We start from the raw sequence: 18,253 nt of genomic DNA, 5'->3' as shown, positions 1-18,253 counted from the left end.
AGAGGATTGAAGGGGAGAGGCAGGTGATGGGGTCAGAGGTTGGCTGCAGGGGGGTGTTGCTGAGGGCAGGGAGCTGAAGTACCCTTCAGGCCCTGGCAGGAGGGAGCCAGGCAGGGCTGCAGCCCTGGGCCAGGCGGCATGTGAACTGTGGATCCCTCACTGCTGCCTCTGTCCTCTCAGCTAAAGGGCTTGTTCACTCCAGGTTGGCAAGAGCAAGCGGGTCTGTGACTCGGGAAGATTACAACCTGTTTAGGAAGATAAGATGCCCTTGGGAGCGGAGACCTGACAAAGGGTGACTGTGAGACAAGGGCAGGTGGCCTGCTGGAGATGGAAAAGAGCTCTCCTGGGCACTGGGCCAGCGGGATGGGGGCCACGGAGCTGGCCAGCGGGAATGGCCCCTGCATTTGTCTCAGTTCATGTATGCATTGGCTCAATAGGTGGCCACGTGCCATGCGCTGTGTTAGGTGCAATTGATGAGGGAGCGGATGTCAAGTGGGAAGAAGGGCCTGAATGGAAGCCTAGTGGGAGGACCCACGGCCTCACTCAGTAGGCAGCGGGGCCACAGAAGGAGGGAACAGTGGAAGATGAGACCACCTGGGGCCAGATGGCAGAAGGCCGTGAGTGCCAGTCCGAGGCGGGGCAAAGCCTCGATCTTTCCTGCTAGGAGAGGCCATCCTTGCTCCGACAGCAGCACGATAGGCAGGAGGCTGGGAGGTGGCAGGGTCTAGGCCTGGGGCAACCAGACAGTATCCGAGGGATGAGACTCCTGGCAAAGTCATTATGTGGGGAGCCTAGGGCCCTGCATGGGAAGGGGATATGGGGATACGATACACTTCCAGCCCCACGCAAAGGCTTCTGGGAATCTGGGTCCAGGCAGAGGTTTCTAGGGGGAATTTCTCCCAGAATGCTATGGCTCTCCTGTCTCCCCACTGGTGGGCATGAAGGGGAGGTCAGCAGGAGGGAGTCAAGAGGGGTTGGTTGCTGGGGGTGGACCCTAGGAAAGCTCAGTTCAGCGTCAGCAGGTAGGACTTTGATGGAGGATGATGAGGGCAGGAGGTCCAGGGTCTGGTCCTCAACCCCACATGCTCTCACTGCCTCAGATGGGATCCAGCCGAGACCGCTCCACTCATGGCCAAAGTTAACTTCCTGAAGACACCTCATCACGGCCAGCTTTGCTCTGAAAACTTCACTGGCTTCCCACTGTGGTCAGGACCAAATCCACCTCCTAGTTTGGGGTTCAGGGCCCTCCCGTGAACTCTTTTACCCAGTTACCCCTGTGAGGCCCCTACCCCCCACTCCTCCTTGGGCGAGGGGGCATCTCCCACCAGCTGCAAACCCCACATGTGCTGCCCGGAGCAGCCACTCCAGCTGTTTCCTGCGGATGCTCTGCGGTCCAGCCAGGCTCGCCCAGGGCAACCCCACACCTGAGCCCCATGTGCTGGACACATGGATCCAGCTGTGTACTTCAGAGAGTGGCCGCCCAAGATATATCCCCTGATGCTGGCTCATTGGAATTCTTTCTTAGCTAGAATATTTTAAAATGTTTTTTAAGACTTAGTTTCATTTTGTATGGTTATGTTTTAGGTATTTTTTTATATTTTAAAATAACTTGAACTATACAAACACTGTAAGATGGAAAATGAGGGTATCACCCAGTCCTATTCCCTGTTGACAGTTTAGGGTTCAATCTTCCAGATTTTTCTTCCGTGTACTTTTTTTTCTTTCCCTCTCTCCCTTCCTTGCTTTTCTCCTTCCCTACTTCTCTCCTTCCTTCCTCCCTCCCTCCCTTCCCCTCTCCCTTTTTTTCTTTCTTAAGATTGTAGCCGGGAAAAAAAAATCCTGAAACTTTAATATCCCAGCCTTGGTGGAAAATCCATAGATCATGCGCAAATGAAATAATTAAAACAGGTACTTAAAATATATTTTGTTCAGTTTGTAAGATTTTTAAGGTTTTTTTTTATTGTGGAAAAAAAGCACATAAGATTTACCACTTACCCATTTTTAAGTGTACAGTTTAGTAGTATTAAGTTTTTCTACACTGTTGTGAAACAGACCCCCAGAAATTTTTCATCTTGCCTCTCTGAAATTCTCCCTTTCCCCTCAGCATGTGATAACTATCATTCTACTTTGTTTCTATGAATTTGACTGCTTTAGATACTTTGTATAAGTAGAATCATACAATATTTGTCTTTTTGTGACTGGCTCATTTCCCTTAGCATCATATCCTCAAGGTACATCTATAGATGCTTGTTGTATTTAAAAAAAAAAAAAAAAAGCATGGAGAAGCCTTTAAGTAAGAAGGGAAAGTCCTACCCCCACCCAGGCGATCCTGTGCACACAGCTGCTCTCTCAGTTCTGCTCTAGTTCATCAACTTTAAGATACCGTTGATTTGATTTTAAGACAAAACGATTTCAGAGATTTTTGTTTTGTTTTATAAATTTATTTATTTGTTTGTTTTTATTTTTGGCCGTGTTGGGTCTTCATCGTGGTGCACGGGCTTCTCATTGTCGTGGCTTCTCTTGTTGTGGAGCACGGGCTCAGTAGTTGTGGCCATGGGCTTAGTTGCTCTGCGGCATGTGGGATCTTCCCAGATCAGGGCTCGAACCCCTGTCCCCTGCATTGGCAGGTGGATTCTTAACCACTGCACCACCAGGGAAGCCTGATTTCAGAGATGTTAAAATGCAAAAAAAAAAAAAAAAAAAAAAAAAAAAAAAATTTAGGGATAGATTTTACACACATGCGCACATACACATCCGCACGTTTAGAATTGTTTTCATGAAGGTGGGATAAGATCTTTTGCCTCTTTCTCTTGCCCCACCAGCTACACAGACCTCCAGCTTCCTTTCTCCAGCTGACTCTAGGGCAGTTGCCATCTCCCCAGCCTGACTGTCTATGCCACTGTCCCTCCCATCAGTCAGTCTCCACTGGCACTAGAGAACATCCTGTACACGTTTTGCACCCACTTGTGGGATTCCTAAGAATAGAAAGACACATTTGAAAGTTTGATTGACATCATCAATTTGCTTTCCCCATCATCAATTTGCCAGTTCACACAACCACCTACAGCTTTCGAGAGGGCCTTTCAAACAATTTCTAAGGCAGACTCTCTGAACCACTACTCATCCCTCCCACAAATGGCGAAACTAAAATCCCAACGAATAAGAACCTTGTCTGACGTCACAGGTGGCCGTGCTGGGATCAGGCCCAGGCCTCCTGGAGTCCAGGTTGCTGTTGTTGCTAAGAAACCACCCATCTAAGGTGGTCTCACCCTTCTGATAGTCTCATCCTCTTGCTTAAACACCTTCCATGGCTCTTTTGTGCCTGCAAGACAAATTCCAAATTCAACCCACTCCATCTGGGGCTGCTGCCTTCAAGGTCGTGATGTGGTCTAGTGGTCAAGTGCCTGAGTTCTGAAGATGCATGGTCCTAGGCTCTCATCTCTGTTCTGCTACATCATTGGGCACCTATTGCTGTGTCCCAGTCTTATGCAAAATGCTGGGTAAATACATCACTCTCTACCTGGGAACCCCAGGCAAGTTCTTTTACAACTGTGACCCTCACTTTCCTTCTCTGTGTTTAAGGATTGACAGACATGGTCTGAGTCCAGTGCTCTGCCCGGCACCTGGTGCCCACTGAGTCTCATTAATGGGAGCTGTTCTTTTTTATCAGGATTGCCAGTCCCCCAGCTGGGTGCCCTCAGCATTCTGAATGACCCACATCCTCACACAGCCTCACTGGGAGCTGCCTGGCAGCTGCATGGGAGCAGGGCTGGGTTTTTTTTTTATAATCTACACGGCCACCGCCTCGGAGATGGGTATGTGGGTGGTCTTTGGAGTCCCAGGAAGTTACAGTCCCAGAGGAGCTTTTGGGTCCCTTCCAACAGAGAAGGAGTTCCAGGTGGGTCTTGGCCCAGGGGCCTCTGGGCAGGATCCGAGGAGGGGCTGGGGGACTTTGTCCGCCAGCAAAGCCCCCAGAATCCATGCCTCGGTGCCCTCCATCCCTGGTCCTGGCCTCTCTCTGCCACCAATTTGCTGTGGGATTTTGTGCAAAGAGCCTCTCCTCTCTGGGCATGTTTCCCCAGCTGTCATACAGGAAGCCTGGTCCCGTCCCCCTGGAGTGATGCGGGCACAGTGTGGGTGACGAAGGAATGAAAAACCCTGGGGAGGCTGTAAAGTACCCTACGCGTGTGCAGGCACAGCCACCCGCAGGTGCACGGCGAGGGCACCGGCCTGGCTTCCCATCAGGGCTCCGCTCTGGTCCAGTGCCCGCTCCCTTCCCGGTCCGCTCTCCCTCCCTCTGTCCCTCCCTCCCTGCCATCAAGGAGCGCTGGCTCCCGGCATGCCGTGCGCTGCTGACAGCCTTATAAATAGTCGCCTTTGCGGGCGGGCGGCCGGCGAGGACGGGCAGGGCACACACTGTCCCCGGTGCCCACCCGCACCCCTCCCTCAGGTCAGTGTGTGCCCGTGTGTGTGCCTGTGCACGTGTGGGGGGTGCCCCTGCGGGGAGTGGGGGGTGCGTATTTGTGTGTGTCAGGGTATCCTCGGGGTTTGTGTGGCTGTGTGTTTGTATCCATGGTTGCGATCTGTATGCATCTGCTTGCCTGTGTTCCCCAGGCTCTGCTCTGGGTATTAGTGCCACACTGTGTGTGCCATTGTGGATGTGTGTGTGTGTGTGTGTGTGTGTGTGTGTGTTGCTCTCCCTCCCAGCCTCCGCGACAGTCACCCCTTTGTCCTGCCGGCACTCTTGGGGCTCCAGGTCCCTGCCCTTGGCACGTCCCACCTGGGGACTGGGGAGGGGGAGCTGTGGCTGGACTGCCTGCCCCGAGCACCTGGGCAGGGGCAGCCTAGGTGATGGGAGGAGCTTTCCTGTCATGTCATTTTGAGTGCTGGGGGGACGGGAAGCCCCCTGGATGTTTGGCCCCCTGCCCCCACCTCCTGAAAAGCAGGGGCCCTGTGGGAGCCCTGGGACAGCCCATGGAGCCTTTCCTGCGTGCTGCTCAGTTACCTACCTAGGACTCTCCAGCAGCAGCAGGACTGGGCCTGGGGGTGCAAGCCCAGAGAGGGTACAGCAGCTGCCCAAGGTCACACAGCTGAGTGATAGAGCTGGGATTTGAACCCTAGCCAGTTGCCAACCACTGGAAATGCTGCCCTTGGTCAGAAGCTGGGAGACCTGGGTCTTGACCTGGCCTTGCCTTGTGATTGAGATGAAGTCGCTGTCCCATCGGGCCTCAGCTCCCCAGGCCCCTCAGCAGACCACCCAGTCATATTAGGAGTTGCCGTGGCCCTGATTTGGGGACCTTATAAGGCCTGGGTGCGGAGCCCGTAACCGAACTCTGCCCTGGACCCCTGGCTTCTGTGAGGACTCCTCGCAACCAAGTTATTTTGGACCAAGAAGTGGCAGGTGCCAGCAGGACAGAGGGGCTTAGGTTACCGGGAGGGGGCAGGGCAGGGTGGGGTCAGGAACAGCCCTCAGGGTGTCTTCGTGGCAGGCTGTCCCTGGCCTGGGGGCCTCTCCCTCCCCCACCAGCTGCAGAGGGGCGCTGCCAGCTGTTTCTCTTCCTTAAGCACACTTAGCAGGAGAGAGGTTATAACTCGTAGCCCATGAGCAGCGCGACGGTCCGCAAAGCTGCTGAAGGACCTAGTGGGTGCCAGGCCCGGGGCAGCAGAAACCGTAGCCTCAAGTGTGACCCCAGCCAGGCCCTGGAGCAAGTCTCTCCTTCCCTCCCAAGGTGACTGTGAGGATGGAGTGAGGCTCCCGGGGCTATGCTCAGCCGGGACCAGGCCCAGTGTGGTGGACACAGGCCTGCAGTACACAACAGAGAGGCCCAGTACGGTGTGGTGTGTGTGATGCTGGGCGACGGTCACCTGCCAGTGTGGGAGTGGAGAGCAGAGTCCAGGAAGGCTTCCCGAAGGAGGTGACACCTGAACTGAGTCCTAAACAGTAGCACCTTGGGGAAGGGCATCCAGGTGTTGGGTGCAACATTAGCCGGCCCTGGAGTGGGACGCGGTCGTGCTGGGTGAGGGAGCCCGGAGCAGTTCAAGCAGTGGCTGATAGGGCTGCAGAAGTGCTGGGGGCCAGCTCGCTGGGGCGGTCAGCTACGTTAGGGTTTATTTTGGGGACTGAGGGGGCCATACATGGAAGGGTTTTTAAGCAGGTAAAGACGTGGTTTGATGCTTGTCAGAGAAAACCCTGCAGTTTGCCTGGTGGGGCACGGAGGTAAGGAGGCCCACGGGAGGCTGGGGCAGTGGCCAGGGCCCCTGCTTGGAACACGGCAATGGCGGTGAGGACACGGACTGGAGGGACGTTCAGGAGGGGAGGGCTGGGGCTCGTGTGTGTGGGGTGGATGTGAGTGGGGAGAAGGGCGTCTGCTCTGACTGCAGCCTCTGGCTGGGTGATAGGGTGCAATGCTGGGGACATGGGAGGGACTGTTTAGAGGCTCGGGGTCTGCGGGGTCTCTGGGCCTGTCCAGGGGCTGTAGATGTTTGGGGCTGGGAGAGGAGGCCTGGGCTGGCTGAGCAGGGATGGGGGTCCTGGGAACCTGACGCCAAAAGTGAGAGGGTGGAGTAGGGGCCCCGGGTGGGGGGCAGGAGGAATGCTGGCCAAGGGTTGAGGGTCAAAGGCCAAGGCAAGAGTGTCTCTGATGTTTGCTGGCGGCCTTGGGGAGGGCTGGTGGGTGGGGAGTAAAGAAGTGGGGGCCAAAGATGTGTTGCAGTAACTCTGAAGGCACCGATGGGAAGGGAAGGTGGAGGGAGACCCCTGGGGCTGTGGATGCAGAGTGTGTGTGGGGGGGTGTCCCAGGAGGCATTGGGCTTGATTTACACACTGAGGGAAGGTGTGGGCAGGGGCCATATCAAGGGTGGAAGTTGGGCCTGTGCAAGGGTGAGAGCCTGGGGACCCCCTCAGCTGAGGACCGTACAGGCTGTGGTCACGTGAGCAGCCCCGCAAATTTCTCTCCCACCCTGGGCCTCTGTGTCCTTTGAGCATCCTAGTCCAAACCTCATCCCAGATGAGGACACGTGCAGCCCCCCTCCCACCTGCCTGCCTCCGGGCCTTCCTCCCGGCCCTGGGGAGCGTCGTCAAGTTGTCGGGCAGATGCAGGACCCAGGGCCTGTTTTCCGGGAATCGCAAGGGGAGCAGCTCAGCAGTTGTTGGTGTGGCTGTTTATGCCCCTCGGTGCTGCCCCTGCTGTCTGGCCCCAGAGGGAGGAGGCAGGGACAGGACAGTGGAGGCATCCAGAGGAAAGGGGACTTTGTGAAGTCCTCCCAGCCTCCTGGGCCTTCCCTGCCCCCACCAGCCCCTCCACCCTCAGAGGACGTCAGGGCCTAGCACACCATGTGGCTGGGCGGGAGCAGAGGCAGGAGAATCCCCCTCACCCTCCCCACCTGTGCCCTTGTCTTGCAGAGTGCTGACTCGGCTCCCCAGACCTCGGCAGGATGGAAGGTACGGAAGCTCCCCTCTTTTCCTGCTCACAGCCTGGGCTTCAGTGTGCCCATTTGTTTAGGGGGTGTGCTTTCAGGAGACATTTGGGGAGGGTTTGGATGTGGCTCTGGGGTTGCTAGAAGGGGCCTATCTGGGGGCCTCCAGCATCTTCCTCAGGCCTCTCACAGGATATACCAGCTCCAGGATTACTTTTAGAAGGGAAGAGGCCTCCTTGAGGCTCCTAAGGGCCCCACAGCTCACCTCCTACACTGGTATTTATAGAGCTCAATCTCTGGCTCTTTCTGGAGAGCGGAGCGGCACTGGTGAGGGAAAGCCTGCCCTGTGGAGAGGCCCCAAGAGTGCAAATGCCAAGGCAAAAAATGACACATTCCTGCCCCTCTCCCGGACCAGCAGGGGTGGGTCTTGAGGATGTCTTGGGCCCTCCTGGCTCCTATAGGCTAGGACCTGGAGGGAGACGTGGGCCAAGAGCCCGGCTGGCCCGCCTCCTGGCAGCACCACCCGTCCCTCCCTGGCGCTGGACCTCGGCCTGGGCGGCTCTTAAAGGAACCCAGCTGTCCTGGCTGCTGCTGCGGCCTGAGGCCGGCGGTCATCCTTCCACCCCTGGGCCTCTGAACGTCCGCTGCCACTGGGCTGTGGCCTTCCCCCACGCCCAGGCTTGAGCCCATCACATGGCAGCAGGCGATGGGAACCCACAGAAGTCGTTCTTCGGCAGCTCCTCTAGACCTCCAGCCCCGTGGCTGGGAGGACCCCCGGGAACTGCCGAGCTCACCTCCCCACTGGGGCAGGGACTTCTTTCCTAAGTGCACACAGCGAGCTCCTACTTCCCTGAGAAGCGGGGAAGGCCTGGCAGCCTGGGAAGAGGCCCCGGCCGCAGCCCTAGCTCTGGCATCCCTGGAGCAGGCCCCTGCCTCTAGGCCTAGGTTCCCCCCTCTCTGGTGGGGCTACGGTCTTGCTGAGTTCTGAGATAGAGGTTGAAACGTAAGCTCCCTCCCTCTCCGGGCAAGGGTTCCACGTGCCCACCAGAGCCCCCTCCCCCCCCCCCACCCTCGGGCAACCGTCTCCAGGGCAACGTGTGTTGTGGTTGCCAACTCCACACTGGTACCGCCCAGGGAAGGCAGGCGGCAGGCTGGCCCAGGGCCCGGGAGGGGAAGGGCAGGGGACACAGCAGAGCAGGACCATGCGGGCCTGCTGCTCGGCACCAGACGCCTGCAGCGTGGAAGACGCTAACGCCCGAGGTGACCAGGTGTCTCGGCCAACGCGAGGGTTGGCGTCCGAGCCTCTGAGGGTCACCGTCACAGCGTGTGCTGAGCCCGTAGCCTTCAGGCCTGGAACACCCTCTTCTCCCTGACCTGTCCCAGTCTCTGAGTTTTCCTCGCCCCATTATCCCTCACTCTGGGCTGACTCACTGCCTCTCTGACGGGACCATGAGCTGTGTGTGTGTAGCTGCCTGGGGCCCAGCACAGGCCTGGGATCCCAGAGGTGCCTCTGGTTCTCTGTCCAGTGACTCACTGAGCTCTGCTTCCCTTTTCTCTCCCACAGAGAAACTGAAGAAAACCAGGATCATCTTTGTGGTGGGTGAGTCCGAGGCAGCAGGCAGGGAGGGGCTTTGCAGGCCCTGGTGGGAGCCTGGGCCTGGGGCTGCACCCTGGGCTCTGCCCCCGCTTCACTGGGTGACCCGGGCAGACCCTGTCCCATTTCTCGGGGCTTCTGAATGGGCGGGCGCTTGCAGGCGGGCCTGGTTCGGGGAAGGGCACCCAGTGTGAGAAGATTGTCCAGAAGTACGGCTACACCCACCTCTCCACCGGGGACCTCCTGCGGGCTGAGGTCAGCTCAGGCTCAGCCAGGGGAAAGATGCTGTCGGAAATCATGGAGAAGGGGCAGCTGGTGCCACTGGTGAGTGGGCCCCGGCAGGGTGAGGGTTGGGGGGTGATGGTGGCCCTGAGTGGACACCAGCCAGCAAAGCCCATGACACACTAGCAAGGCAGACCATGACCTTCCCTGTTTCTGAACGCTCCTGAGGGTCCCCACTGCCCTTGGCAGAAAGTTCCTTCCCGAAGCTCCCGGGAGCCTCCAGGACCTGCCCTGCCAACCCCTCCCACCACCAACCCCTCCCACCACCAACCCCTCTGGATTCCCACCACCCTGGCCTTTCTGTCCCCTCACACTGATCACACTCTTTCCTGCCTGGAATGTTCTTTCCTCCTCATCTTTCATACCTTGCTGACTCCTCAGACAGGCTAAGACCCCGCCTCCCGCCAACTTTATACTCCAGTAGCCTCCCTTCTTTGTCCATATAACCCATGTCATGCTTGGAAACTATAAATCAACGGTGTAATAGTCTGTCCCCTCAGCAGACTGTGAGTTTGCGGAGGGCAGGGAAGGTCTGCTTTGTTCACAGCTGTGTCCTCAGGGCCCAGACAGGAGGCTGGGAGGAGGGGCTCAGTCATATTATTGAGTGAATGAAGAAATGAATGAACGAATGAATGAATGATTCAATCAATCAATCAAGTCGTCACAGTTCACAGAAGGCTTCCTGGAGAGGGAGGCTTGTTTGGGAAATCTGTGTTAGGGCAGAGGGCATTTCTGGCTGTGGGGCAACGCGTGCAGAGGCCCGAGGAGGGGGTGGAGAATAGGGGGTCATGACCCCATCTTCTTTTGCCACGCCTCCAGGACACAGTGTTGGACATGCTCCGAGATGCCATGCTGGCCAAGGTAGATACTTCCAAAGGCTTCCTGATCGACGGCTACCCCCGGGAGGTGAAGCAGGGGGAAGAGTTTGAGCGGAGGGTAAGTGCAACCTCTTGGAGCTGTGACATGGGATGAGCCAGCAAAGGCTGCTGTGATGGGCAGTTCTGAGCAGAGGGAGAGAGAGACTGATTGTGGGCGGGTGGGAGGGTGGGCAAGGAGGGAGACCAGGGAGACTTTCTGGAAGTCTTTCTAGAAGTCTAGAAGAAAATGAATGGAAGGAGAGAAGGCACCAGGCTGGGGAATTCACAAACGTGGCTGCAGGTTCCAGCTCAGCTGCTTGAGGCCTTGGGCCAGTCAGGCTACCTCTCTGAACCTCGGTGTCCCCAACTGCAAAATGGGGACAGACAGTTCGCAGCTGCCTTGAGGGGCAGCGTGGGGATTAGAGAGAATGCATCCTTCAAAAATGGGGCTTGGCACCCCATAAACACACGATCAGAGGGGCAGGGAACAGCATGGATAGGGCTGGAAGGGTCACGCTAGTGTGGGGAGAACAGAATCTGTGGGGCAGGGCAACCGGCAGTGATGTGGGTGGGGACGATCAGGCCGGGCTGAGGCCTCGAATGCCACAGAGGGGCGTCTAGTCTTCTTCCAGGTGCCATGGGGAGTCTGGCTGGAAAGAGTGAGCCTTGAGGATGAGGGCTCTGGGCTGCCTGGCACGGGTGTCCCCCAGGAAGACTTTCCACAGTGGGGGAGCACCTCACTCAAACACACACATGTGCAGGCATATGTGCCCACAGGCATACAAGCACACGTACATGTGCACACAGGTATAGACACACATGCACAAGGCCAGAGGCACATGTACACAAGCATCTAATGTACACACACGCACACTCATGCAGCGTGTGCGCACGGATGCAGTGCATCCAGATACAGGGACGCACGGAGATGCACACATATGTGCACACACAGACGCACACACATACACCAATACCTCTGATGTCACAGGCCATATGGGGGAAACAGATGAAACCGCAAGTGCCCAGGAGGAGGGAGAGGTCTGCTGACCTCTAAGGGTGGGTGCGGGCTCAGGGAGGGCTTCTCTCGGCAGCGGGAATGGCTGCCGGGAGGGCCGGGCATCTTAGGGGGCTGGGGCAGGACAGACCTCCATCCCCATTTCCTGTCTCTGTGAGTCTGGGCCATCTTTGGGCTTCCATAGCTTTAAGCCTCATCCAGAGGGAAGATATTATATTCCTTGACATCAAAATGGCTGCAAGACCTCAAGAAAGTGTCTGTCCTGGTCTGGGCCTCAGTTTCCCTATCTATGCAGTGGGGATTGGCTGGGTTTCCTTCAGACTAGGAGGCCATGGACCCTGAGGTCAGATGCCAGGCAGCCCTGAGGCATGTCCTGATGTACCAGATGCATGATGTCGCCTCAGGCCCTCAGGGTCACATCTAGAAAATGTGGTTAATGAAAGCTAACCCATCCCTCCTGGGGCCGTTGTGGGTGCTACTGGGCTACAGGGCTGCGCACCTGGTCTTCTCGGCTCTGGACAGCAGGGGGCGCCTGGGCCTCACCGAAGGAGGACCGGTCGGCCTCCTGGCCCTTCCAAATCTTCCCCACGGATGAAATGCTTATTGCAATGACAGGGACATTGTTCAGAGCCCCCAGAGCTCAGCAGGCCCTCGCCCCTTCACTCAGCCCTCCTTATTCCTTTGTCAAGTTCATATCCAGCCTTGCAGGTATAAGACGCACCTACCTGCCCTCGGGGGCTCCAGGCCTGGCTGGGAGAGGGACCTTAAGTAAATAACCAGAGGCCCTCCTGAGACAAGCTCGAGGCAGAAGTAAAGGGGGACTGGAAGCGCGTGTCGCAGAGAGCTGGGATGGTGGGGGGGGTGGGGTGGGCATCTGCAAAGACTGTCCTAGAGGAATGAGATTTTAGCTCAAATCCGAAGGCGAGCACTTGGTATTGAGGGAAAGGGTTCCTGGCCAAGGTTCCCGGCATGAGCAAAGGCCTGGCAAGGGAGGAGGTGGATGAGAGCCCAGACCACAGACAGTCAGTGTGGCTGAAGCCAGGAGAGCAAAGGACTGAGAAGCACGAGATGAGGAGGTGGGAGGAAGGGTAGTTCAGGTAAGGAGTTAGGACTTTCTCCTGAGGGCACTGGGGAGCCATGGAAGAGGTTTGAGCAGGGGAGGGGCAGGGCAGATTGGTTTTAGGAAGGTCCCTCAGGCTGCCTTGCGGGAAGGGCTTGAAGGTCTGAGTGGGTCTCAGTGGGGCCTCAGAAGTGGGAAGATGGGGAGGAGATGGCCCCAGGGGGCAGGAATGAGGCCCCTGTAAATAGTGCCCCGCCTGCAGATCGGACATCCCACGCTGCTGCTGTATGTGGACGCAGGCCCTGAGACCATGACCAAGCGGCTCCTGAAGCGTGGAGAGACCAGCGGACGTGTGGACGACAATGAAGAGACCATCAAGAAGCGCCTGGAGACCTACTACAAGGCCACAGAGCCCGTGATCGCCTTCTACGAGAAACGTGGCATCATCCGCAAGGTGCGGGCCCGAGGGGGCCCTAGGCAACCTGGGTCTTTGCCTGGCTTGGCCTCAAATTGCTGTGACCTTGGGCCAGCCCTCCTGTCTGGGCCTTGGTTTCCCCACTGGTTGGATGAGGGGCTGCTGCCCACTGTGGCTGGGCTCGGGGAGCCTGGCCTGGCTTCCGGGAGAGGTCAGCCCCCTGCCTCGGTGGGGCCCACCCAGCCTTCCCCGGCATCCTGCCCTCATGGCCCATCTCCCCACAGGTCAATGCCGAAGGCTCCGTGGACAGTGTCTTCTCCCAGGTCTGCACCCACCTGGACGCCCTCAAGTAGCAAAGCTGGAGCCCCTTCTCCAGCTCAGAGCCCGGCCCCACCCTCGTCCTGACTCAAGGCCTTCCCAGCCTGAGCTCAGCGCTTCCACCCTGCCCGGCTGGAGCACAGGCAGAGGAAGCCACTTTATCCTGTTTTCATGGACAGCCGAGCACTAAAGGAATTTCCAAGGACATTCAGTTTTACTCCTTTTTCTTTGATTCCATCAGGGATGATTCACATGGCGTGGCTGCCCCAGCCTTGAGTCCTCAGCCCCTCCCCTTCCCGTTCCTCTCTGGGCCCCTCAGCCCGCCTCAGCCGGCGCCCCTCTCCTAGCTCTGCTGGAAGACGCAGGGCCCTTCTTCACACATGGCATGCTGGGCCTGGGCTGTGCCAGGCCTGGGGACACTGGGTGACTGAGGAGTGGTCCTGGCTCTCGGGGACTCGTGGTCAGGCAGAGCTGGGCCCTGGCCTGGGTTCCTCTGCATCCTTGTCGTGTGGCCTTGGTCCTGAGCCCCTTAGCTCTCCGAGCGTGTTTTCTGTCCCGAACCCCTGCTGGGGACTGGGCTGGAGCAGGCAGTGTGGTCATGGGCTGTGGGAGGGCTTCCTGGGCAGTGGGGGCAGCACACATCAGCCGGCCGAGTGGGCAGCGAATTGGCCTCCTTGGTGCAAGAAGCTTTGAGGGTCCGGAAAGGGCATCGGGATTGAATGGGGGGGGGGTCATGGTCAGGGGTGCCTCCCTGATGAGGCGAGACCTGAAGGATATCCCACCATGTGGTCCTGGACAGGTCACAACCTGCCCTTCCTGAGCCCATTTCCAAATCTGAATTAGGATTAGTGCCCCTCCCCCAAGGTTAGGATGAGAACACACTGAGCAAGGGGTGTGGGTGGTCAGTTACCGTGGCCTGTGGACCGGAGACCAGAGCAGCCTCAGGGAGGTACAGGGCTGGGGTGCTTGGGGGCCGCCCTGGAATCCCCTGGGGAGAACCATCTTCCCTCTTCTGTTCTCTTTCACTCTTTGACCTCATCACGGAGAAAGTCTCCATTGGTGCTCACGTGTCCCTAACACCTGTCCCAAGCCCAGCTGGCTCCATTTAAAGCCAAGAGAGCCTTCAACAGGGCATCCCCAGCTGGAATAAAATCCTGTGCGGGGCTGAGGGTGCCCCTGTGTATCCCCTTCTACCTACAGCAAGTGCGGCTGGTTTTCCATTTACAGTAGTTATTTAAACTTTCCTTTAAAATAAACGCATTTAAGTTTTAAAAGACGAGTCTATTGAAAGAACACAAAATCAATAAATGATAGCACAGGGGAGATAGGTTCTAGAAGGCAGGCGGCATGCGGCCCTGGGTGGGGTGCGGCCGAAGGTCTCTGCACCTGGTCTTTCTGTGCCCCGTGCCACCTGGGGCGCATCGGGAAGCCCCAACTCACTCTGTGACCGCCCACCTCGGGGTCTCCAAGTCGCATCTGTCAAACTGGGCTAAAACACGCACACACGCATGCACACACACACACTCGTGCACACACACCTCCTCTGTCGAGGTTGTCACGATCAGCGCAAGGATGAGTGAAAAAACGTGCCCCCGAGATGATAAAAAGCTAAGAGAAATCCACCTGACAAAATTGTCTTCAATATCTTCATTTTTTTAAATTACAGCTTCATTAATTCAGGTGTGTCTTCAGTTTATGAAAACCTAAGCTGACCCAAACCATTCACCATGGAATCACTTTATTCACTAAAGAACAAAAAAACCCTTGAAAACTTGAAAAAAAAACCAAAATGTTTAACAGCTCCAGTAACTACCACCACCCCATCCTTGCCACTGCGAGCCTCCCTTTGAGGGTTTCCTTAGTTCACGTTTCCGGAGCAACGGCTATGCTGGCAAAAGATGGGGTCGCGAGCCCCCAGCCTGCTGTGCTGTGGCTCCCAGAAGGAGGGCAGCCGTATTCACAAAATTCCATCCCACCTACTCAACCCAGACCAGCTCTGGGCAGCTCAGTGCACAGAGCTCAGAGGAGCCCCTGGTAGCGGGAGTTGCCTTGAACTGGAACTCTGGAGTGGGGCCTTGAGGGTACAGAGGAGTTTGCTTCACCATGAGACAGAGGGCATGGAAGGGCGGAGGGAAGAGCTCTGCGGAGCCTCAAAGGTGGAGAGGACCAGCTGTGGGGAGGGCTGAGGCCTTAGAGGGACAGGAGTGCAGGCTAGAGACAAGGTGGTGGGTGGTGGGCAGCCAGGCTCTCAGGGCCTTGAATGCTGACTGAAGTATCAAGTCTTTCCCCTAAGAGCAATGGGAAGCTCAGAAAGAGCTTTGTGGGGTTTTTTTGTTTTTTTGTGTTTTTTTTAAGAGCTTTGTTTTTTAATGAAAAATTTCAAAGTGAAAATTGGAGGAAATAATATAATGAACACCCATATACCCATCACCGAGATTTAGTAATTGGTAACATTTTCCCATACTTCATTGTTTTACTTTCGCCAAGCTATTTTAAAGTAAATCACAGATATGAGAACATTTCACCACTGAAGTCTGACTTCAGCGTGACTCTCCAATAAATAAGGACACTTTCCTATATAACCACAACTCAGAGGTCCAGGAACACTAAGTTACAGTAACATTGTGATAGGTAATAATCAGACCACACGCAATTGTCCCCAAAATGTACCTTTGGTCAATGCGGGACGCTATCCAGGACCACACGCTGCATTTGGCTGTGATGTCCATTAAACCTCTTTCACCTAGAACGCCCTTCCTACTCTTCGACATTGGCCTGTGACGGGATCAGCTGTCCTGCAGAAAATTCTTCCTTCCAGATTTGTCTGTTGCTTCTTCGTGGTGTGTTTAACTAGCTCCCCCGTCCCCTGAATTTACTGTAAACTGGAAGTTAGTTGTAGTCTTCGTAGATGCGAGTGAAGCCTTTGGGGCAGGAATACCTAATAGGCGAGGCTCAGGAAGGGTTTTTAAACCGGGCAGGATGGTCAGATCCGCAGCGCTTCAGCTTTAACCTGCACACGCATCTCCCTGGGGTCTTATTAAAAAGCTGATTCTGGGGCTTCCCTGGTGGCACAGTGGTTGAGAGTCCGCCTGCTGATGCAGGGGACACGGGTTCGTGCCCCGGTCCGGGAGGATCCCACATGCCGCGGAGCGGCTGGGCCTGTGAGCCATGGCCGCTGAGCCAGCACCTACGGAACCTGTGCTCCGCAACGGGAGAGGCCACAACAGTGAGAGGCCCGCGTACCTACCGCAAAAAAAAAAAAAAAAAAAAAAAAAAAAAAGCTGATTCTGATTCAGCAAGTCTGGTTCGGGAGGGAGGCCCTAGCTGCTGGTCCGAGGCCCATACTTTGAGGAGCTCAGAGAGAAGCTGCTCTGTGGAGGCGGGAGCCCAGGGAGGGCGTGGGAGGAGGGGGCATCTCTAGGGTCCGCGTGTGCTCAGCCCCTAGTGGTGGGCTGAGAGGGCAACATGGCATTGGATCTGAGATAGCAGAAGCTGTCACACTCTTGAGGTCTCTGGGGACACTCCAGGCTTGTCCCAAGATGTTGGAACATTCTAACCATCCAGGGGACTGGTACGGTGTGTCTGTAGCTTCAGGGTCTCAGACAGGGTGGGCTCCCAGATAGGGTGGTGTCCGCAGATGCCTCCCGTGTACTGAGCCCCTAAGTCTTGGCCTCAGGGCTCCTGAGGGCCTGGCCGGAGGCACTGAAGTGGGAGAGGAAGGAAGCGGAAGCAGGGAGCAGAGGAGGCCAAGGCTGTCGCCTCCCAGACGCGAGAGGGGCCTCGAGTAAACAGGAAGGCCTGGCGGCTCCACAGTGGGGGGGGCTTTGGAGGGGGGTGTGCAGAGCCCTACTGGACATGCGCAGCAGGCGAGCACAGGGCTTCCTTTCTGGCAAGCAGACCCAGAGAGGTTATGTGGCTTGCCCCAGGTCACACAGCGAGGCAGGGGCACAGGACTAGACCCTCGCCTGCCTCTCCAGCTTCTGCCCCCATCCTGGGGTTCTGGTGCAGGCTCTCCTGCCTCTGCTTCCCACTGTGGTTCTTGGGGTGCTGGACAGTCTCTCCCCTTCTTGGGCCTCAGTTTCTCTTCCTATAAACTCAGAGTCCCTACAACTCAGAGGTTCTAGAATCCTGGCCCAGTGGAATCCTTCTGCCTCCTAGGTGGTCTTCATGGGTTCTCTAGACCTTGGGCATCGTTGGGTTTTATCAAGAACGTCAACATCACCCAGGGGGCGGCAGGTACCAGGACCTTTCCTCGGGGAAAGAGAGGGAGACTTTGAGGGATTTCCCTCTTCTAGAATAGAGTCTGGCAGGACCACTGACCCTGGTCACCTCCCTGTATCCTTGGGGAGTCATTTGCCCTCTTCAGAAACCCTGTCCCTGGGCTCAGAATGCCCCCAACACCCACACCCTGGAGACTCAGAATCACAACATGTGAGACCCCAGGCTGTGTAGGCCAGTGGTTAAGTCCATTCATTCATTGCATGAGCACTTACTGAACGCCTGTCATGGGCCAGGCACTATGCTAAGCGATGGGGATTCAGCAGCAAACAAAGCAAGGCCCTTGCCCTCATGGAACTTCTGTTGTAAAGAGGGAGACAGACAGAATAAACAATATATAGTATGTCAGATGGGGACATGCGCCCAAGGTCCAATTGCTGGTGTGGGGAGAGGGCTATTTACAATGCGATGGAAAACCCGCACTGCCCGTGTGACATTTGATCTGCAACTTAAAGGATGAGGAGCAAGACCCGTGATTATCTAGGGGAACAGTGTTTCAGGGAGAGGGAACAGCAAGTGCAAAGGCCCTGAGGTGGGCACGTGCTTGGTACGTTCAAGGAACGGCAAGGATGCCAGCTGCAGTGGATTGAGCAAGTTGGGGAAGAGAAGAGGTCGAAGAGGGGACAGGGGTGGGGAACCTCGAGGGCCATTTAAGGGGCTCTGCCTTTTACACTGAGTGACATGGTTGCCTGCAGAGGGCACTGAGCAGAGGAGGGATGGAACTTGACTTGGTTTTAACGGATTCCCTTTACGGTGTACAGAATGGGCTGGGAGCCAAGGTGGAAGCAAGAAAGCCCACTGAGGCGGTGACTGCTATATTCCCAGAGGTGCTGGTGGTGACCAAAGTGGCAGTTGTAGGGTGGTGGGAACCCCACAAACAATGGGAATTTGGGGGGAGGAGACAACAGGATTTACTTATAGGTTGGATGAAGGGCATAACAGAGTCAAGGTCACCCTTAAGTCTTAAGCAACGAGAGGAGGGAGCTGTCATGGTCTGAGGTGGGGAGACTGAGGCAGG

At 56.5% G+C, this 18,253-nt stretch overlaps 1 protein-coding gene across 2 annotated transcripts; it reads left to right on the top strand.

Moving 5' to 3' along the window:
• Positions 1–4,363: 4,363 nt before the first annotated feature.
• AK1 (adenylate kinase 1) lies at positions 4,364–13,164 on the top strand. Of its 2 annotated transcripts, XM_065879046.1 has the most exons (7): positions 4,364–4,450; positions 7,403–7,441; positions 8,981–9,016; positions 9,171–9,334; positions 10,112–10,228; positions 12,487–12,678; positions 12,924–13,164. In XM_065879046.1, the coding sequence occupies exons 2-7, from the start codon at positions 7,435–7,437 to the stop codon at positions 12,990–12,992; spliced, it is 585 nt and encodes a 194-aa protein (XP_065735118.1). In that variant the 5' UTR covers positions 4,364–4,450; positions 7,403–7,434; the 3' UTR covers positions 12,993–13,164. The 2 variants fall into 2 exon arrangements, with proteins under 2 accessions (XP_065735118.1, XP_065735117.1); XM_065879045.1 differs by lacking the exons at positions 4,364–4,450; positions 7,403–7,441 and adding an exon at positions 8,619–8,676 and having other exon boundaries at positions 12,924–12,992.
• The last annotated feature ends 5,089 nt before the right edge of the window (positions 13,165–18,253 follow it).

Source organism: Phocoena phocoena, chromosome 6 (assembly GCF_963924675.1).
Source record: "Phocoena phocoena chromosome 6, mPhoPho1.1, whole genome shotgun sequence".
In the NCBI taxonomy this organism is placed as follows: Eukaryota; Metazoa; Chordata; class Mammalia; order Artiodactyla; family Phocoenidae; genus Phocoena; species Phocoena phocoena.
Note: the sequence above shows the minus strand (reverse complement) of the source record. Positions and strands in the feature narration are given on the sequence as shown.

Coding starts and splice junctions, on each gene's coding strand:
- AK1 (XM_065879045.1), top strand. CDS start 8,619: ATGCGGGCCTGCTGCTCGGCACCAGACGCCTGCAGCGTGGAAGACGCT. Junction 8,677..8,980: donor GGAAGACGCTAACGCCCGAG/GTGACCAGGTGT, acceptor TCTCTCCCACAG/AGAAACTGAAGAAAACCAGG. Junction 10,229..12,486: donor GGGAAGAGTTTGAGCGGAGG/GTAAGTGCAACC, acceptor CCCCGCCTGCAG/ATCGGACATCCCACGCTGCT.